Source organism: Zerene cesonia, chromosome 13 (genome assembly GCF_012273895.1).
Source record: "Zerene cesonia ecotype Mississippi chromosome 13, Zerene_cesonia_1.1, whole genome shotgun sequence".
NCBI lineage: Eukaryota > Metazoa > Arthropoda > Insecta > Lepidoptera > Pieridae > Zerene > Zerene cesonia.
The window spans coordinates 9288724-9312625 of NC_052114.1; the positions used below are offsets into that span (position 1 = coordinate 9288724).

General features: G+C 31.7%; 1 protein-coding gene across 1 annotated transcript in view; it reads left to right on the forward strand.

Annotated features, from left to right (window-relative positions):
- The window catches only part of LOC119831180, an 83535-nt gene that overhangs the window by 43824 nt on the left and 15809 nt on the right, over positions 1-23902 (forward strand). Inside the window, exons 2-3 of the mRNA XM_038354465.1 lie at positions 12695-12905; positions 15246-15382. Coding sequence (XP_038210393.1) covers positions 12833-12905; positions 15246-15382 — 210 coding nt within the window. The 5' untranslated portion in view covers positions 12695-12832. The remainder of the gene's footprint in view (positions 1-12694; positions 12906-15245; positions 15383-23902) is intronic.

The following is a 23902-nucleotide window of genomic DNA, read 5'->3' on the forward strand; positions in this document are numbered from 1 at the left end:
TAAATTATTTACTTATTTATAAAAAGCTTTTAGCTAGTAACATAATGTGTTATGTGTTTACTTCGTTTCCACTAGTAATGTAGTTAAGTCTATTCAGTGATGTATTGTATCTAGGAAGCTCTCCAAGCCCCAAGGTCAGCTATTTGTGTTTTTAATTTAAAGAAATGTACGAGTGCTTCAATGTTTATTGAATAGGGTAGCCAATTTTTTAGATAATTACTAGCTGCGCCCCGCGGTTTCACCCGCGTAAGTCCGTATCCCGTAGGAATATCGGGATAAAAAATAGATGTTGGCCGATTCTCAGACCTACCCAATATGCTTACCAAATTTCAGAGGAATCGGTCAAGCCGTTTCGGAGGAGTATGGCAACGAAAACTGTGACACGAGAATTTTATATATATAGATAAGTATTTTAAGAACCGAACCGATTTATTTATTGATTATTTTATACCCGATAATGTCAATATTACACAGCTTGATATAAGCATAAAGCTAGATATTTTGCAAAAGTGAATTTGCGCATCTATTTTTTTTAAGTCACAGTCGGCAATGGTGCTGGTGAGACGCCTGAAGGTAAGCGCTACCACCGCCCATAGACATTTGGAGAGGCATAAGGTCCATTGCAGATCTTAGGCCTCAACAAATGGATTGCCGACTTTAAATTGGGAAGGGATTAAGAAAGAATTGGCGAGATGAATAAAGGAAAGGAAGGAAACAAGGAAGGGTAAGGGTACAAGGCACGAATATTTTCTTATGAAATTATTCAACAATATGTGTAATTATTTGTTATATTATGTAAGGTAATATTGAATGATTTACTTCATCAATATAGTAGGAATTAGATAGTTTGAGTCGTGAACCCGTTTCACTACATCATATTTATCCCATAAATGAAATGTATCCCATAACCCCATACACAAATGGTAGCACTACATTCACATTCAGCCGGTAGCAATACGCGGCGCCAGTGCGTATTAATTTACTTTTATTCACGTTCCATTCTTATCGGTGTGAGTGATTGCGTCACCGTTCGTTACGGTGTAATTGATGTCTTGGTACGGAATTATCGAGTTAGCCTGCGTCCTATTACAACTTGTAAATGCTTTTGAAAAGTCTGAAGGTAAATAAACAATCAGAATGATAGTTTACCTTAACTCGAGTGAATTGAATTATTCCAATTTATGGTTGAAACTTTGAAAACATGATTCTTTTCTTCCTTCTTAATCTAAATAATTAATTTGCTACTTAATAATTAGCCTTTTAGTTAGACAGTTTGTGTATGGTACATATGTATGTATACTCATTAAAAGAATTTTTGAAATCGGTTCAGTAGATACAGAAATTACCCACATACACAAAAACAAGTTCACAAACACTACCTCTATAAAAATATAGATTTATTCATAGAATTATATTTGACACATGATAAACTTAGTTATTTTTAAACATTAAACGTACCAAATTATACGTTGCCTTTAATAAAAATAGTTCTTACTCGTAATTTTATCTGCAAAAATGTACTTTTCATGTCGTCATTTGTTTTGTCGCAATACACGCATCCCGAAACATTCCTCAAGTTCAAAAAATCAGTTCAAGGTTCCTATTTTGCAGTGTTGTGTAATCTCGAAACAAAGTTTCTTCTTTGCATCCAAATAATGTATACTCGAAAATGATCCGTATTGTGAACAGAACACGCCGTGAATAATAATATTTCGCTTGCAAATATAATTTTGTCGGGAGTGGGTGTACGCCCATTAAACACTGCTGATTTATATCAAGCGCTGAGAAATGTAATCGGAAAAATATTTTAATGTTGTTTTTTAAATGGGTTAGAAAACATTTATGCAACTCTTAACCTTTATACTTTAAGTTTTATTTTAGTAACAATGTTTTACGGTATATTTCATTCTTTATAGTTTTAAAAATATTGAAACTGTAGGTCAAACTGCTAACTAAAAAAATGCTGCCAATTTCATTTATTCACCGCATCGCATCCTGCCTAGCCTTTCTTGATGCTTGTTTCTTTAGTCATTGAAATTGCTGTTATCTTTACTATCCTTTGAAGAAACTAGCTATCAGGTTTTCTAACCTATATTACATAAATGACAAATACCTACGTCATTTTATGTAAATAATGTGTAATATAAAATGCAATATCTGCTGCTAAATACAGAAAATATAACAACAATATAACGTCATAAGGAATATAGTTTCTCGAATCGATATCGTAAAACAAACATCACTAAGCAAATGCATTAAGCGACGACTAGTTTGAATCGTTTGCGAATTGTCGAGCAGGACACCTTATCTTGAGCCAACGACCTTTGATCATGCGTAGATGTAGCAGGTAAATTGTACAACTTAGCCTTTTACGGACGTGGTTGTCAGATTACAAACGCTTAGCATTTTATATTATGCCTAAAATTTACTTTTCGCTATCCGCTATCCGCTTTTGAGGCGCTCCTATTTGTGTGTAGTTTAAAAAAAAGAGTTGAAGCTTTCCCACCCCGAACTTAAACAAAATTTCTGATTTCCGAATTCTCATGATACTAAAATCCAGGCGATTGTAAATCGATGACACTGATTGTAAACGGTAAAATTATACAAATTACCTGCGACATTTAAACGAGCTTTTTGCTTTGCCACCACTAACGCTGTGTTGTTTCTATTAAATCGTTTTACTTGTTCTTTAGCAAACGTGCTAATATTATGATAAGCGAGACTTGACACCCTCAAAACATTGAAATTGGGTATTTTTAAATGCATTAAGACATGAGAATGATGATGGATGATTTCTTAAAAATTCTTCATTCAAATCATGCAATCATGGCGCAGTGTAATTAAGCGAATTACGTTATTATAAAAAACATATTTCGTTTCAAATTTATTTTCATTATAGATCCATTGGATATTTAAGGAAGTGGTCAATCCCAAATCACACGCAAACTAAGTTGCAATATATTGTGAATAGTGACAGATTAAAGGCCAAACAGATTTGGGATTGTCCGGCTTGCATCAGAGTACACCCACTTACAGTACAATTTAGCTAAGCAATAATGTTAGGTGATTCATTCGTTGCTACCAAACCTATAACCTTTTTGTGATTTTCCACGTAACGCAACTCAAAACTGACCGCTGGATTAGCTTAAACTCTCGAAAATTTTAGCATAATCTGGGAAATAGGAAATAATAATATACAATTATCTTAGTTTGGTATTGCAGTTTATTTCATTTTGCTTTTAACTGTTTTGCTTTTCTTCATCTATTAACCTATTCTTTTGTCTAATGACGTACGTAGGTCTTGATAGCCCAATAAATAATTATCTTTTTATAAACTTACATTGTCTAAATATTTGTTAAAATATTCTCCAATAATAAAACATGATAATTAATGTGCGTGGAATAACTCTTAAAATAAATGAATAATGATTTGCTCGAGCAAATTATATGGCAAGAATTTAAGGACATTGCCTAAAGGCACTTTGCCAAATCTAGGGTTATCTGTACCGTATTAATAGCTCGGTATAAATTATATTGACTTAACGGGATTAAATCATAAAAGCTTATTCAAAAATACACTTTTTATAAAGGCTAAGTCGTGGTTTTATTAAGACGTACAAAATTAAGCTTCATACCGAAGGAAAAACATTACTGCAGTTGTTTACTTATGAGTGCAGAAATAGAACCTGTATTATCAGTTTTCAAGTAAATTGGATTGTATCTTTAAAATATCCTGAGGGAAACCGTGTTGTCTTAATGCAGTACTAATTCCAGTGTTGGAAAGTCATGGAGCTAGACGACCTATATACCTCTGTCCTTTACCCACACTGGAAACCTGGTCATATTACTACCCTGAATACTCATTGGAATGTATATCATGCCAACTATTTCGGTTGTAGAAATGAAACCGTATCTGTTATTTTTGAATAATTAAGTTATCTAATTACGGAGCCCTAAGCTGACATTTTATATCTAATGAATGCAACTGTTACTACACTCAATATTTGCCCGCGTAGACAATCTGGCGTCTATTATCGCTGGCCACACCACGATCATAAGCAAATGGCTTTAACCCAATTAATATGAACGGTTAATTTCGATTAACGGTCGGCAATAATTGCAGTATGTTTCATTCATAACAATCACCGATTGTAGATTCGCCTCGAACATGCTATAGTCATTATAATGCATTAGCAATCGAAATTCTTCAAATCTTTTTGCCCAAAAAATACCCATTACAAAAAAATTTCTCAATTATAAATCATGCGAATGCTTTAAAACCAATATATATAAAAAAAGAGATTATTAATAATTTCATATGTATCTAGTGGTTTTGATAAAATGCTATAAAACTGTCCATCAAATTTAAAATTTCTTTATCCGTTTATATTTTGCGCTCTCACAGCATTTGGTACCGTTTCAGACGTTGCAATGTAAAACTGGCTCTGCATGTGACTGTTAAAGAACATTTATATGCGTGAATCATTTTGCTTATTTAAGCTGATGAATTATTTATAGAAACCTGTTTCTTATTCCGATACAATATGCTACGCTCACAAAATTGTTGTTGGGCGAATTGCCTTATATAAATTAATTTTTAATTGGTAATTAATTACGCTTCTGCTTATATAAAAAGAGAAATAAGTAAACTCTTTGTACCAATTATGTCAACTAGGATAGCTCTGCGAGCTATTTCAAATAAAATCTTAACCTTATGTCAATCACCATAAGACTTAAACCTTATTATTTCGATAAATAATTAAATACGACGCTACTAAAACATTTGTTAAATAAGAACCTTAAATTAATAGATAGCACTAAAACCGTTAAAAATAATACTCGAAACCAAGCCTAAAATTAGCTTTGAAAACATTGAACACCACCTGGTTAATGAATGCGAAATTGAACCAGGTGAGGCTTTTAACATACCTTATTAAAACAGTACATATGCGATTGGCTCATTCACCATACAGCACGTTTTGGAGTCACGACTTGAAAATTTCACTTCCTCTGCATCGCTTCAAGTTTTTGTTTGTCGCCAAACAAAATGGGCTGGAATGTCCGTGATGAGATGTGAATGAATTTGTATAACTTTTTAACTGCAAAGCATGTGTCTGAAAATTTTAACTCGCTTATACTATAGGTATATGTACGCTTAGGCTATACTACACAGACGGTTCTCCCGCCGCAGTAGAAGTTGCTTTCTTTCGACATGATGGATTTTTTTAACATGAATGCGCGCCAGTGATGAATTAGCTTGTAGCTGTTGTATGCAATTAATTATAATAGACTATATGTAGATGAAACTGTGGTACTGCGTTGGTGGTACTTTTGAGTAATATTAGACGTCTTTTCGATTATGTACAATTTCCGGCGAATTTATAGATGTTTTTGCGATTGCTTTGAAGTTGTTGCTATAGCTATAGTGGTTTTGAACCGTTAAGTTAGCGTGGTATTTAAAAACTTCAGCTTATATTTTTCACGCTGCATTCATTTAAAAAGACGTTAACATTTTAATTCATAATCTTTCCATTCCATAACAACTTTCATCTGTTTTAAATATTACCAATAAATAACTGGCTATAAGATATTGTTTATGAAAGGACTATTAGCTATTACTGTTATTATTACAACAAATTGCTTCAACAGGGGCCCTAAAGCAAGCCTGTTCAAAGCCACAAAGCATAATGCGGTAATAAATGCTTTTCTTCTAAAGGTGTGGGTGTTTAAAGCTAAATGTTAATACAAATGGGCTTTATTAACATTTATAGCAGTTCACTAAAGATGGAGAGCGTTAAATCCTCTCTATATATCAGTGTTTTCCAACAGGAAGACGATAAAGTTTTATCTCAATCATTAAACTTGTTTCTGTCAACCAGTTGCGCGAAACTTTTCGGATAAAAACAAATTTATGATGATTTGAGATGGAATTCACCTTCAAAGTAATAAATAATCATTATACTACACATACATATATTGTATCGTATTCGTCAAGCAATCTTAATATTTACAATTTAATTCGTACGCCATTTATAAATTTGATCGTAGGTGATAAAAGTATTAGCTACAACAACATACGGTATTTACAGGTTAGTAAGAAAATATTTCTTTACAATTTACTTAAAATATTTTTTATCTCTGTTAAGTCTTCACGAATTGAGTTTATAAATATGAAACCAGATATGAAAGTGAGTTTTATTGTCTATTATTTTAGCTACATTTTTCAGTTTATAGTTCGTACGATAAAGTATTACATAACATATTATAACATGAAACGCTTTATATTGTGAAATGTTAAATGTCTTTTAGTTTAAATTAAATTTACCAACACGTTATCCCATAATCGTGATACAGTTTCAGCGGTTTCGGAACATTTAAAGAAAGCGTGTTTCTCTTGACGTGCAATTAAAATTCTTGTCTCAAAATGTTTTAAGGCTTGTTAATTTTCAGTAAGTAAATTTATATAAACAGCCAATTTATCGCTTGTCATTAAGAAACATGAAACAACTTTCGTATGCGGGTAATGCCTATCTGCCTATATTTTTCATGGACGTAATATTGTATTCGAATATGACGTCATTAAATAACAGTGACAATTCTAAGGCAAATATTTGGATTCATAAAAAGAGAAAATAATAAGGACAATCCTTGTAACAAATTTTAGTTAGAGCAACGACAGTTTCCAAAACGTTGGCATAAATATTTTTTCTGTAATTTGAAATAAACAAAAATCTGTATCCGAAGCCTAGTTATATAACTAAATGTTTGAGATTGTATATACAAGTATATACTTGTGATGACTTATTTGCAGAATAAAAATTGCTAAGTAACAAGATCTTGTTCTTCGACACAACATGTGACTCAAACACATGCCTTGAATGAACGTATCTCACGTAGTAAGAAACATAAAATGCTAATAAATTAGTCTGACGACCGGGGCTCGACATTGTTACAGGACCATGATGTAATCGTGCAGTAAAAATGTCGATATTACGTAATACGTTAAATGTTAACCTCCAGTAGAATACTGGAGGTTATGACTTTGTAGTGAATCGGATCACCTGATGAATAAAAGGGGATAGAAGATGATGAGTCAGAAGGCAGACCTGGATTTTGAGTAGATCCTAATGAACCAGGTGGCTCAATTATAGCTTCAGAAAATCTGCATGTCCTCTAATTAAAATGACTGGTCTTCGTCATCTAAAGTGAGTGCATCTTCAGTGTCACTAGTTTCAGCCATAAGATATTCCTCGACTTCGCAATCAGTCAAACGGAACATCCTAATTCCTTTGCGTGCCTAAAACAAATAAATTGAGTGTTTAGACCGTATGTACAATCACAGAACATGCATCAACCGTTAGGGTAAAATATTAATACAATTGGCCTTTTACGCATATTGGAACAATGGCGTCCCCTACTTATAATTTCATATTTTAGTAACTAAAATGTTACTAATTACGATAACTACTAATACAAAAATAATTAATACTTACCATTCTTATAAATTATTCACTAAACATTCACTGAATGCAGCAAAAATGTATTTTTATTACTTCAGAAAAAAGTCACAGAAGCGCGGCAAACTACTCAAAAGTGATGTGACGTTTTTGTTTTATTTTTTCGCGCGCAGAGCTACCAACCACAGAAAAAAAAAACAAAATACGTTCGGAAACAATAAGTATGCGTTTAAATTAGGTCCGAATAATGCTTTGTTCAGAAATAAACACAAATTATATTTAAGGGACAGTGGTGTCCCTTAATGTCAAAGGGTTAACTGCTATTTAAGTAAAATGTCACACCATTATGATTCAATTGATAGTCCGTTACAAAAGACTAAAAACACTATCAAGTGTTTTCATATCTTTAATTATTATTGGTTGATATTTTAGTTATTATTGGTTGATACCAATACTGCCAACATCCGAAAAAATACTCAACATACCAACTGCAGAGAAATAGGTGGAGGTAGTTACAGTAATTACAACGAATATTGTATGACCATCATGCAATATTCGCTGTAAAATGTTCGAAACGTTGATTTAAATAATATAATGAATGAATCACGTTCAAACTCTGTAAACAGTATTTAATTCCTAGTCCATTATAATCAAATTTAAACCAAGTTCGTATTTAGAAAAATCTAAATCGTGCTATAATAAAATTGAAATGAAAGATGAAGAATAAGATGAGACAATTCTTAGTGTCCAACGAAAATATACCATGACATAAGTTGCCCATGGCAATTTAGTTACGATTTGATTGTACTCAAATGTGTTTCAATGGATCATTGATACTACTATCAAAATTTTCAAAACCTTTCTGACTCAACCAATTGAAGCATTTTTAAAAGCATATTCATCTTCAATCACCCGTGGTACATAGATAGGCTTTAGCATTCAGGGATCAAAGGCACATCCAACAATGAAATAATTTTTGAAAACTGTAGTTCCTGAGATTAGGATGTTCATAAAACAACCAAACAAACTACATATTAAAATTTATATTATTGTATTTTATATTATTCGCATATATCATAAAGCCTTAACGCTACGAATTGAACTACGACAGGTTTCCAATAAAAAAGTGGGTCGATAAATTTAAAAGAATCCAGAACGACTAAGCTTTGATGCGGCAACAGTGATGCCACGATCCCTTCCTAAAAATAATTTATGAACGACATATTATTTTACAACTAACATCAAATAACATTTGGCCCTTGAAGGTCGACAAATATCCGCTTTGTGTTATGATTAAAACTGTAACGGTTTAACGTGACCTTTGATACATTATTTGAAAAGCTGTAAGATTTCTGAAATCTTCGCTCTGGATGAAAAACCAACTGATTTCTAAAAAATGTTTATGTGTATATTACGCAAGTCGAAGAGTGAAAAATGACGAAGGAGATATCATAATAATAATAATTCTTAGCCATACTATTTTTTCAAAATCTTAAAAGAGTCAATCATTATCAGTTTATTATTTATTGGTTATTGTTAAAATTTGATACAAATGCACGTTCTACCAAAATTGGAGGCTTATTAATGAAATCTGAAAATATGTAGATATAGAGATGGTACCAAATGTTTTCTCAACTAGAAAATCGTTTTTTTTTTCATTATGGGGATATCTTACCCACCACCCTCCCATACCCACGGCCTCCACGGAAACGAGCCGTGGGTTACGTCGGGGATTCTTACCAACTAAAACCTGACTGTGTTGTAAATGACTTGTAAATAACCCTGTGAAGCAGTGGTGCAACCTTAATTTTTAATGTTTAGTGGTGTCTTCCAGCCCAGTTCTTTTTTTCTCCACTCCAGACATTATTCAAAGGCATGTATGTGTTTTACAAAAACACTATAATATCAATTTTCTAGCGCACATAGTAAGACTTTTCATAGCGCTTGGCAAAATGGGATATTTACTTATAAACATATTATTTTTCACCCTAAAACACATATGAAATGAATTGAAACAACAAAGTTTTTCAAAGTCATAACTTACTTAGCGGTATAGCTCTTTATAAAACAACCGCACTACATAAAAATCGTAAATTAATTATAGTTAAATATGAACTTAACCACGAACTAATCACTCAACGAGTCAAGAATAACACCAAGGTTTATGAACCCATGAAATCAATACGATCCGACCGCTCATCGATCATCTATTTATAATCTATTTCATTAATACCACTAGCTCGTGCCCACGGCTTTCCTACTTTTATTACTTAGAACCAGAGTTTTCAAATGATCAATGAAATATTTTTATAAGCTCTTGTGAAGGTTGGCATGTGTCGTAGCTATTTTAATATTGCGCAAACAATGAATGGACGGTTTATAAATTTGATACGCATGATTTCTACCTGATATTGGAAACTCCTGTCCATTTTTCAATTATGTTTCTAATCATTATAACAATATATTGAAATTTGAGGCACCTGAACTATCATATATTCATGGTCACATGACATTAATCTCATAAATATAAGACAATATAAATATCTCTCATAACCGTTCAAGAATTATTATCAATGAGAATATCATCCAATGACGAATTTTAGTTGTTCAAAGCGACCTTTATAAAATAAGGAATAATTTATTCCAGAAGGGACTTGAAGTTAATTTGCAATAATATTATTGAAGATAAGATAGACAAACTCCTAGTCTAGACGGCTCATAACAAGAACCGTGATCATTCAACTACACGAGAGATCGCTCGAGTGGCCTCTAAGATGCTTTTCAAGTGCAACGAAACATCTGCATCTAATAATACTTAGGAAAAATGATCCTTATAATCTATAACATTAGATATTTATTGCTGAAGCTTTATTTAATAGGAAATTTTAGTTGCATCGATTGCAGGATTTGATGTTATGCGGGTTTACATTTTAAATTGAAATGCAGAAGGGCTATATTCCGCCGTTAAGACACAAGATAATAGTTAAGCTTCAGTTCAAGTTTGTTAATATTTAGATGCATATTGTTTACATCATCTTCTCTTTGTACGCTTCGAGTATTTATATATTTTGAAATGTTTACCTTACACAATGCATTATACATGTCACGTATATGTATAGTGGATATGGGGACATTTTGGATGAGTAAGAGTAATAGTCACTTATGAAATATTTTAATGAATATTTGATATCTTTTTAGAAATGTTATATTTAAACGTGTTCCACCATAAAATACTCTATATAAATATAGGGATATTATTATACTAAAATAGGGATTTTAGCTCCTGCTTAATTCACTACGAATCAATATTTTTAGTGACTTCTCCAATGACCAAAGAATGATACCAGGATACCAGAAATAATAATAGCTATCGACAAAGCCATCGAACTTGTGCAGTCGGGCATGGCCGCCTGCGGTCGCGCATTCTTGATGCATCTCTATCATTAGACGCGATTGTGTAGTAATCATGGTACATTATATAAGTAAATATCTATATTAGGAAACCATACACCTGATGTAGCCGTACCCGTGAGTAAAGGGATATGAGCACGAATTGAATTGAACTTTGTATCAATTCCCTTTATACAAAGTGACCATAAGCAAGAGAAGAAGTAAGAATTTATCGTTAGGCTTCTTTACTCTAGTAACTTGAAAAATCAATTTCTACAGACATTCCATTGAACAACAAATACACAAATTTGATAGAAAATCTATTTTCCGCATGAAAACCCCTATTCTTGCCATTCTAGTACATGCCATTGTATATCGCGTCTAATTTAGCTACGCTATTCCCTCACGGTCAGATTAAGCGTGTCTCAGGGTGTTGGAATGTGGAATAACATACATGCACTATACACTCGAGAGCTGTATGATGATTGCTTGATTGTACATGATTGTTTCAAGTTTGTTTGCTCGTATGGGTACTGGGTAGCTGTGGGAATTACGTGGATACGTGTCATAAATACATAACAAAACTGAATAATTTATATGTTTACATTCTGTATGGCATTTTGTAATAAAAAGTCAAAAAAATGTAGTGGTCAATCTACTGATAATTTAACATTATACGTTTATACCATATTTTATAAGCCTTTTATATTATCATTTAAAGTTCTTCAGAAAGCGCATTATAATCAAAAGTTGATTAACATAACCATTTTCAAATTCTCCCAATAGTAAACTGCATAATTGTGCTACCTAGACGTTAAACGTAAAGCTTAAATCTAGATTTCTCTACATAGCTAGACTTTCTAAGTTAACCTAAATACTATATTATTTATTATTGTTGCTTTCAAATTATGTTTTCCCGTATGAGTATGTTTTTGTTGAGAGAGAATATAACATTGTTTCATTTTTTTAAAGACAAGATTGTTACTTGCGAAAGCACGAAAGACACTGACCATGTTTCTTATGTTGATGACTGACAATATGGAAATTTGCTCTGATTATCCATCATCATCATTATCATCATCATCATCAGCCCTTATATGTTTCCACTGCTGGCACACAGGCCTCCTATAAGGGTTCAGGCCATAATCCACCACGCTGGCCAAGAGCGGGTTGGCAGATGTCACATATTGTCACAACTTTTTGACTCTCGGACATGCCGGTTTCCTCACGATGTATTCCTTTACCGTTTTAAGCAGTGGTGATGTTATCCACATGTGCAGATAAATTGAAAAATCAATTTATTTACTGCACGCTCGCCCGGTCTCGAACCCCGACTTATCGATTTGGAGTCCGAGGTTGTCACCACTGAGTCACCACTGCTATGCTCTGATTATTACTAGAATATTATGTATTTTGTTTCTATGTATGCTATAATATACAATGAACTACTTTATAATCTAATAAGCTAATGAAAAGAAGGATGGAACATCCCACTATAATTGTAGGCGAATTCACATTTAATCATTTTCAATTACAATAAACTAAATATTATGACATATAAACTAGTTACAAAACTACGCCTATAATTGACCTTTTCCTGAACCAGTTTGATACTGTTCTCACTTTACATATAATTATTGTAAATTATAATGTTCAACTAATTGTTCTATAGCGAAAATTTCTGTTAAGTTTAGAATTGCGTAATTATTAACCAAAAACATTTTATTTTACAATCTTGTCGTTTCACAACTTTTTAGCAATAAAATTTTTCAATCCCACAGAATATCAAATGTTTCATTGTTATAGACTACAGATGAAATTTTAAAATATATTTTCTTTTTTTTCAGGTTCCCAGCCAGTGAAAAGTGTGATATAATCTTCTTGCAGTTTACAACAATATGACTTGACGTAGTTCGTACTATAAATATCGAAAGTTCGTGTTTGACGTTGTTAATAAAGTGCAAAAATACAGTTTTAATTACAAAATGGAGGCTCTTGAAAGGAGAGGAAGGATTATTGCCGTGGCGGCCATCTTGTACATAGTATTTTTGTCACAATGTAAGTATAAATCATAAATAATTAGACAATACACAGTTCTTTTACTCTATTTAAGTATATTTTATGATTATTTTTGACCACTTATACAAAATTTGTGTGGCGAAGGCAACATTGGCTACCAATACTAATATGTAATGAATTAACTATTATGTGTGATTTCTAGGTGTAATAATATTATATAATAATTCATAAAATAAATCCAAACATAAACTTAACTAAAATAATAAATACCTGTATCTTGCGCTTAATTAAATATATTCGCTCAAATGGCATTTCATCCATCCACAATATTAAGAAATAAACCTATTAATTATAAGCTTAAAGCGATAAAACATTTAAGAACACCTACGCGTAAGATATACTTGCTAAATAACACTAAGTTACGATAATTCATAAGTCCTGCCAATACTTGCCAGATTAAACATCTAATAAAAAAACCCAAACACTTAAGTCGCTAATAGACTGAAATTATGTCATAAAATAAATTAACATATAGCATTTTTTAACAAAGCTTTTTGCTCAAATCAATACTTAAGATTATATTAATAAATTTTCAACAACGGTTAGCTTCCGATATCTTTAATGGTTTAGTGACATTTGTTAGAAAAAAATATACAATCTCAAAACCTGTCACAGTATTGTCATACATTTATAAATTCTACGTAACTTGTCCCATTTAGTGTGACATTTTTTTAAGACAAATGAAATAGCTTTTTATGAATAATTGATTAATATTGTATAATTTCAATTAGCAACTAACACTGTTTTGAACGTTTGAAGTTCTTATCTAAAGTAATTAAAAGGTAATAACACTGTGATATTTCAGTATAATTTGTAAAAAAAAAATTGGTATTCTCGGTACCATACCGTCAAACAAAGTGACAACACTCTGACGCGCACTATATACGCGACCTATCTGACGAAGCCATTACCACGCAGTACAATACAATCCGACGTCATAGCACGGCATCAGCTTAGCGCTCTGACGCGCGCTAAAAAGGCGTTCTATCTGACGATGCCTTTTACACTAACACGCGTGGGCCTTTAACCGTATAAGAGGTCAGTAATTCGGATTGGTTTGATGAATCATCTCGGTACAATAACATAAATTTCGATTCGGACACATTTATGGCTATCAACTGTATACCACTTTCACATGCAATAACAATTGCGCACGAAGCGCGCGTGCGTGCAAAAATCCTTTTCGATTTCGATCGTACATCATATTTTAATTACTTTGTGAAAATTATATAATTTAGTTTGTTTCATACAAAAAAGATATAATAATTGCACTTTCATAAAAACTGTAAAAAATTGTACACGTTAAAATTGCTTCACTTCGGGTTGTCGGAACTACGACAAAGAACAGTGTTATTGTGTTTGTTATTTATACTAAAACGTATTTTCAATTTAATTACTATATTAATTAAACGCGTGGGGTAACATGTTACCATCTTAATTTGGATGAACGATAATTTATAATAAATAACATATTACCTATATGTTTTTTATTATTAGATGAAATTGGAAACACTTCAAAAATATTTTTTTTATTTTAATCGTCATAACCCTTACAAATATTGTGATTGCGAATGTAACTCTGTCTGTCTCGTCTTCACACCTACACCACTGATCCGATTAGGATGAAATTACAAGTATAAAGATACATACGTACGAATATAGTTTGTGACCTGAAAAGAACATAGAATAGAAATTTAAAGATAGTAGGTAGCTTTTATTCCGTAAATCCCGTAAAGACTCGGGACTCTCTTTTCTTTTCCTTTGACTATGCGGGCGTAGCCACGGGCGGAAATATAGTTTTCTTTATATACTAGTATAGTATTATGTTATCTGTGTTATAATAATATTTCTTTCCTCTTCATTTTTTGAATTTCAACGTTATATCAATAAATAATAAATACAATTCTATATTCGCCTTTAGTATAAAAACGTTGATTACATCCTAAACAAAAATAGGGGGAAATGTACAAATATTTTTTGAATATGTTTATAGCTAAACAAAGATTATTTCTTGATATTCGGATACTCGCATTAGGTACATATAAGAATATTATCGTAGGTACATATAGATTTTCATGCGCCGAAAACTAAACCAAAATACTTTACCATGATAAATTAATAATACCACTATAAATAAATAAATACTTAAAGCTATTAAATAATCTTTTTTCAGGATACCCGAAGTTGATATCACATTCATATTTAACCAACAATTAAATAATACATAAATAGTAACAAAGACACAATTGGTTATTTATCGTGACAATAAATAATGTAACAAATAACCTGGTGAATTGATAGTGTTGTTATAAATTACAGGTAAAGGAGTAGAAGCCCATAAGAATTCCACAAAGATGTCATACGTCTGTCCACCGAAATTCATCAGATTAGGGCACAGCTGTTATTTCTTAAGTGAAAACAAAGCTACGTGGCAAAGCGCTCTCTTCTCTTGCAAGGTATGTTATTAATTTATTACACGGATAATAATGTTTTTTTTTTGTTTATTTATCGATCAACCAACCGTTTTTTGCATTGATGATCCTTAAATATAATACAGAATATATATAATAGAGAAAAAAAAAATGAAAAAATTAATTTACTTATACTCTAGGTAAATAACATTTGTAAGGAGTTTTTATAGGTCTAAGTAACATAAAAAAAAGATTTCCTCAATGTGCATGTAGCTTATAATACTAAAACAGTCATATTTCGAAGCCATACTCAAAAATGCACTAATTAAGGGAAACTATTAGTTTAAAATTTATCTAAAGTTATCGAAATCATAGGAATAAACATATCTCACTTAATCGTTCCACGTGAGAATTTTAAATATGAAAATCTGGAAAGATTGCCTCAAAACATCTTGATTGCAAACAGTCCTGCATACACAACTCAAAAGTACTAAGTGAATATTACATCAGACAAATTATTACGACTGCAATAATATGTGATGACTCACGAATTTCACGCCATATGAACATTTTTGAAAGAAAATTCCACTAACACATCCTACACATTCCGTCATAATAATCCATTACGCATTAATTATAAATCGCAGGAAGTTTTATTTCGGTAATTACCATGATAATTAGTTATAAACAATATGATTGTGCAAGGCCAATAGTTTTAGTTACGTAATTCGAGTTGATTTAGATTTACGGCTATTGTTGGAAGGATTCCTACAGCTACTCTGTCGCTTGCTCATTACACATGTTCTTTAATAAGGGGATGGTCATATTAAGAGCTATGCTTTTATAATAAATATAACTAGCCGCGTCCCGCGGTTTCTCCCGCGTAAGTCCGTATCCCGTAGGAATATCGGGATAAAAAAGTTGCCTATATGTTTACGTAGCAAATTTCAGAGCAATCGGTTCAGTAGTTTTTGCATGAAAGAGGAACAAACACATACACACATCCTTACAAAATTTCGCATTTATAATATAAGTAGGACAAGGGAACAACTTAACTTTTTTAATAAACCAAATTATTAATTTTAAAGTAACATGGCATCATATTAAATAATTATTTTTAACAAAAAACTAAACTGGCCTTCAAATTGTCTGACCTAGACAAAATTTAAATGGCGTCAAATGGGAGGCATTATCTTTCAAATAAAAAAAGAAAGAAAATCATAAAGATCGATTCACCGAGTAATAAATTATGAGTAAACATACACAATAATAGTTGATAACCTCCTCCTTATTTTTAGAAGTCGTTTGAAAACAACAACTATTCTTAGTTTGTAGCGCTACAAATTGTTTTCTCGAACACTGGATAAAAAAAAACTCGTCCTACACGATTCTAGTTAGTATCTTTATCTCTTCGCCTTTATTATTTTCTACATGTAATTTCATCATCATCATCATCATCAGCCCATATATGTTCTCACTGCTATCTAATCTAATTTGTTACCTTTGAATTCAATCGTACATGCGTCGATACCTTCAGTCAATTTAGTTTGGACCCTAAATGACTTATTTGGTTGGCACGTATACTCATAGCTTTATTTATCTGATCTTGATACATGTAACGTTTGTTCACAATTGGCCATTAATTTAAATAATATGATGTTAACGCGTTGAATCATCGCCAATATTACGTAACTCAGTATAAATTGAATTAAAACTTCAACAGTTCTTTAAATGTGACTTCATTATTGTTAATAAAGAATTCCATTCTTTCGTCGCATTTAGAGATTATGTAAAAACTCTTTTGCTCAAATATTAGGAAAAGATATATTAGGATGGTAACATTAACGATATACGATAATAATGATAGTACAAATATTATTTCAATAATTTAACGTTATATTATTCCATGTCAAAAAAAGCATAGGTCCATAGGGGCCGCCTGAAATTCACCACCCCCCTTAAATGCTAGTAACACTAGTTGTTATAGGTGCTTTGCCGGCCTTTTAATGCTAATAATAATTGTATATACAAACAAACAAAACTACAAATGCTTCCTCTTTATAATACGAGTTAAAATTATAAAGAGGAAGAATTTGTATTTTTGTATTTTTGTTTGTTTGTTTGCTGGTTTGTAATGGATAAACTCAAAAATTACTTATATATGCAAAGCTTTACTGTACGTGGAAGAATCCTGCGTGTGAATCGTATGGTGTTGTTTAATTGAAAACTTTTCAACCGTCTTTAAAAACAGGGGGAGGTTATAAATTTTTTCTTTATTTTTTTGGTTGTCGATTAGGTACATTTTGATGATTATATACTTTTAAAGGTAATTCCTGCCATATAGTCCCATTGTAATTTAATGCTTGCAAAAAAACGTACTAGTTATAGACTGTAAAAATTTCCACATTAGCTAGCTACTTAGAACATAGGCCTGTTAATTACTAAACTAATTTGAAACTCGCAAAATACTTGAAACGTTGAATTGGCCGTGGGAACAAAACAATTACAGGAAACCAATAAATTACTTAACGTGTAAAAGTGTTGTATCCAATACAAATAAAATGTAATAAATAGCCTGTTCTTCATCTTGCATTTGTTACGGATTTCTTGCTGTAAATACATTTCGCTGAAATATTTAACTTTTAAGTGAAAATACTACATGAATTGAAACGATTGATAGTTCTCTAGAAGTGCCAAAACTCAAAAGAATCTTGGTAAATGACACAGGTTGCTTTTTTTCATCTATCGCAAATATTGGAACAAATACCAATCTTACTATTTTTTCGAGTATTATTTTTTAATAAATTCGGTAATATCACTCATATTCTTAAACTCTACTTGCGTTTTTGGCATCCCTTTTTTGACGTACGCATCTTTTATATTAATATACATGTAATTTTTTATTTAATTTTTTCTTATTATAATTTTCTGTTCTATGTCATGTTATTATTTTTGTCTTTATGTGTGTTAAAATAAAAGGTAAAATCTTTTTCTTCCTTTTCTAAGAAGAAATATCGTCTTTTTTCTTTTATCATTATGATAATGTATAAAAAACACCGTCTATGTTAGTGAATATAACGAAACAACTCACATATACATACTATATCCTTACCACTAGACTTCTATATACACAATACTTTTACGTAATTGAAAATTATCGTTAGGTACTCGCGAGTTTGTTCAGCCAATGACACTCAAAATTAAATTGATTTCGTGCATGCAAAACAAATCAATTTTCTCGAGCAGAACTATGCTACGTCACGGCTATATATAGAATGTTTAGTATGTTGGTATGTGTTCTGAGAAACGTGAAACGACAGATTTGCATTCGGATCCGTACGTGTCTACTAACCGGCTATTACTAATCTAATTCATCGTCGGGACATGTCTAATAAAATTTTGTATATTAATATCATTGTGAGGTCAAATTATGAAACCCGTTTTAAAAAATAGTGTGTCATTTTCCCCCTCTTTTTAGCTATTTTAATAATCTTATCGATAGTTATATAACCTGTGTCTTCTTGAAAAATAGGTGGTACATAAAATCACTTCAAAACATAACACAATTTAAAATTGTTTAAATTTTTTGTTTCTTAATAATATTTTAAACAATAATGAGCTCAAAAAAGGCCTATCTTGTTAATGGAACAAAAAGCAATCCCCAACAAAGAATTCAATATAGGTCGATTAAATTGTTACAATCAGCAATCGTGCGTATCTTTGAAATGGTTTGAAATAACAGGCCACCGGGCGGGCGCGTGGGCCGCTCTATACACGTAACTAGGGTGTTTATTTAATCTAAATATTTATAACGCGATGACTAGTAGAATGGGATCCCTGACAATGAAAATCTTAGCACTTCACTGATAGACGCCTAGGAATATTTTTTTCAGATTCTAGATGAGTTAATTTCATAGAATTGTTTTTAGCTTTAAAAGATGCTAATCTTTAAGATTAAGACGCCCATGAGGGCATCCATTGATTACGTGTTGTTTTTGAAGGCCTCCCTTCCTCATTTCCCTGTAGTGATATGATTCAACCCCTTCCCAATCCCTCCTCTCCCAACGTCACGCTGGATTTTTTTCTCGATGTTTCTCAAATAATTATTTCTTAGCAACAAACCAAACTTTTCCTAAATTAACACAACCAAATTAAATTAAAAAAGGACGCACAAACTTACAAATAAAACAGAATTATCAAAATCGGTTTACCATGTCGAAAGATCTGAGGCAATAAATAAAAAAAAAACAGTCGAATTGATAACCTCCTCCTCTTTTTTGAAGTCAATGTTGATAAGTCATAGAAAGTTTAAAAAAGTTATCTAAAATATTTAATTCAACAAAGATCAAAGAAAAACGAATGAATTGATAAAGAAACCTAAGATGAAAAAGTATAATTTAGTGTTCTTGTAATTATGAATTAGACCGACTCTGGCTTCTGGGCATTCTTTGTTTGGTCAAAACTGATTAATGGCACAGAATACTATGGGTGTTGTATTTATAGTCAATGCTTGTAGTTGTAAAGAATTGACCTTATTACATTTTGCTGATAAGTCACGTAAGATGTTAGCATAATTTTGACACGGTTATCAATTCACGTTCTAAAATATTGTTGATAAAATTACACACACACACAGATACACACTCTCACACACATAGTTTTTATGCATCCAATTACATGTAAACATAAAAAAACACTAATTCTACTATGTACGTCTCTCAATATTATTGAAATCGTAAAGTATAATTTCTACTATGACATTATCAATAGCTAGTTGAAAGATTAACATTTCTATTATACTATTATTCCATGTGAAACTTTGTTATTTCAGCTTCGATACGTCAATGGAAATTAATCTTACAATGTTACCAGACCATATGTTTCACGTTGTTCAAATGTAAATCATAAGTGGCCTATTTAAATAATTTCTAACTATAGACATTTTCAGTTCTGATAAAAATATATTCGTACTAATCGAAAATGTATACTATATGTATTTCAGTAACTATTGCACGTTGTTGACTATTTAAATCTTACCGCAGTATCAACGTATCTCAACAGAACGTGACTAACATGCATTATTAAAAAAAAAGCTATTGATCTTGGAACATCTCAAATAAAACATGTGATTCCATTGAATGCACAATAAAATTAACTAAAACGTTTAAGAGAAGTTATGTAATAAGTTAGACAATGCATTGAACACGATATGAATGCTGATCACTCGGAACAATTGTCTGACCTTCTCAACGAGCTAAGTTTCTCGGAGAACATTTATCAAACCACTGTCCCATAATAAACAGCAACGCTGTGCAATTTTGATCATCTTATTTGTATTCCTGGAAAGACGTTTTTGTTTTTAAACTGTTCAAAACAAAGAATAAATGTCGAATATTTAAACATTAAACATTTGTGTTAATCAGCCTTACGTGTCATATGTTCAAATAACAAAAATGCTATACAAACAATATTAGCATTGTTCTGTTAGCCATAAGAGAGTGTAGTAGTATAGTAAAAACATCTAAACGCCCAAACTAAAAACTATTGTAAGAAAAAACGCAGTAAGTTCATTCTGCTAAACGAATGAAATCAAAATATTTTTTTCAATTTCATTGATACCAATCATCAGTGGCCACAAAAATATGTCATATCATTACTCTCAACATCGACCTTAATAAACCCTTTTTACGAAGCGTCCCAGATTCGGCGCAGAAGCGATCTGGTTCACCAGAACAGGAAGGCTCGTAAAACTTTATCGTCATTCTGAATATACCTCAACACCGATCGTGTTGACGTTTCCAGGTAATTTTATTATTTGATAGGGCTACTAGTTGGTTAATTTTAATGTTTATTATTTGCGTTTATAGCGCTTAAACACGTAAGAGCAACTTTAGGTATTATTTTTTATAAATAATTTAAAAACTAAATATCATAAACTTTTAGTTATATTTACGCGATTATTTAAGAAAATAATGAATTAAAGAGAATAATAAATACACTTCATTACAAATTAATTAATTATGAGATAAGTTAGGAGAAAATATTTAAAAAACATAGACTTTATGATAAGAAACAATGTAAAATTTATTTACGTTAAAGTTGATATCCACTATGAGACTCTAAATACATTGAAATACCTTATTTAGATTTCCACTAATTCAGTGAATATCAAATGTAGTTTAGTCATACAATTATGTTAGATATCCCAATACTAATGCAATAAAATCTATCTATTAATTCATATCAACAAAAGCTTAATTTAAGTTACTCCGCCTATAAGTAACACAACCCTATCGAAGTCACTAAAATCGATTCAGTATTTTAACTACTGAAATCGATATTCGATCGGCATGATGTATTTAGAACTACGTGGGCAAAAGCATGTGACTACAAATGTTATTTAGGGCTTAATTTGACGTCACTTTATGACATCACCGTTTGCGTACACGTGATATATTTGATCTTAGCGGGTCATAAATTATATTTTTAATCTTCGCAAAGATTCTACGAAATACGAGTGATTAAGCATTATTTTCAGCGGTTTTCTTGTGAATGATATTGATAATACAACTAGGTCAAATTCCTAAAGCTGAAATTTATGTATTTGTTATAATTGTTCAGTTTTTAGGTAAATATGCACACTATACACACTTAGAATTCGCATACTTAAAAAAAAACCTTATAAAATCTTCATAGAACTTCATTACTGCGTTAGTTTACTAAAATTCATTTAGGAGTATTTCAAAAACCAAAACTATAGTTTTAACTATAGTTTTCGTTAGCAACCAACGCATTCATAAACATCGTAGATAACGGGAAAGTTTATCAGGAGCCAACTCGCGAAACCGTATTCAGTCACCCAATTTCACAACTGTAATTCGTAAGCCTTTGCACAACGGCCTTTATGGGACAAAATATAGAAAGCGATGACTCATCCCCGAGAAGGAGAAACTTAATCACACATAAACGGATTATGCACCGAGCTAAATACTCAATACTTTAAACACATCGGTGACAAGTTAATCCCCCTCCTTGAGTCACGGCCAACCTGTCACATGTTGGTAAAATTAACTTTCGCCACGGATCGCGGCTCGCCTCGCTTTGTGCAACGAAATTAGAAACGAATGCATACCTAATTGGGGGGAGGGTAAATATAGTGCACCAAAAAGAATTGGATTTGTGAGTCACTACTGTAATTCTGATCGTAGCTATCCTCGATACTTTCTTTTTAAGCTTATTAGCTTGTTCCAACAATAGCCTAGTTCGGATCCATCAATAGGACCACGAAGGGCGTGCGCTCAACCTTATTAGACTTGTTAGTTGTGTCACATCTTTTAAAAGCTTGGTCATTCATTTTGTTTTGTAAAAACCTTGATATAATGCACCTGAGCTTCATATTGATTTTCGATTGACATATCTACTACATATTTCTAAACACTGAATTCGCGTGTGATAAAAGAACTTTGGATTGTCTTATGTTTTGCAAAATATGATCAGAAGATAGCCTTTGCCGTACATATATCATCATATATCATATATACACAAGATCTTTAATCAAGATCAAAAGGCAAGAGTGATTTATTAAATTTTCAATAACTTCTTCCACTTTATGTATGTAACAGTAAGAACATTTTCTACGTTATCCAAGTATAAGAGACAACATTGCTAATGTTCGACCAATTCAGCTTGTTTATTTACACGTATTTTATTATATTTTAGGCAGGTTAGGATGGATTAAAATCCTCCGAAAATAATTTTAAGATCATTCAGCCTTACAGTACAATCTATTGATTTGTGTGGGTTCATTGCTTATCAGTACGATATATGCATACAAATGACCTTTAACTTTGTTTGTTCAAGGTATACCTAAATCAATAACATCTCCATGGCAACCATCGTTGTATTCGTGCAGATTATTCACACGACCTTCAGATGCAAGCGGCGCATAGAAATCATAACATATTCTCAGATTAGAACAAAACTCCGTTACTTACTCAATGATATATTTATAGAGCGCATGCGCTGATCGAAAAAGTGACTCATTCGCTCCTAATTTATAACGAGAAATTACTTGGAAAAGTCATAAATAAGTATTACATTTATACGGCTGAGATTTCATAGACTTTTTTTCTCAACTAAAAAAATATAAAACTGAAGACTTTGTGTATCTATTTGAACGCGCTTATCTAAGGAACAATTAATACGAATTGAAAAATTATTTGTCGTTAATAGACCAATTTTTGAGAAAGACTTCAGACTATGTAATACCATATAGGACGTTGGGTGAAACCGCGGCGCGCAACAAGATAGCTAATGGTTACTAAGGAATATGAATACGAAAGTGACGAAATATAATAAATATGTACACCTTTATTTAAAATAAATGTGTAATTACAAAGGATAGTGCAAAGGATAATTACTATAGAACCATATTTTAAAGTACACTTTTCCTCTACCATTTGTATATTCCTAACTAAGTTAGTAAAGAAAAAAAAAAACAACACATTACCTTATTCGATATAATATCGTATATTGTGTGTATAAAAACATAAACAAAACATTTAA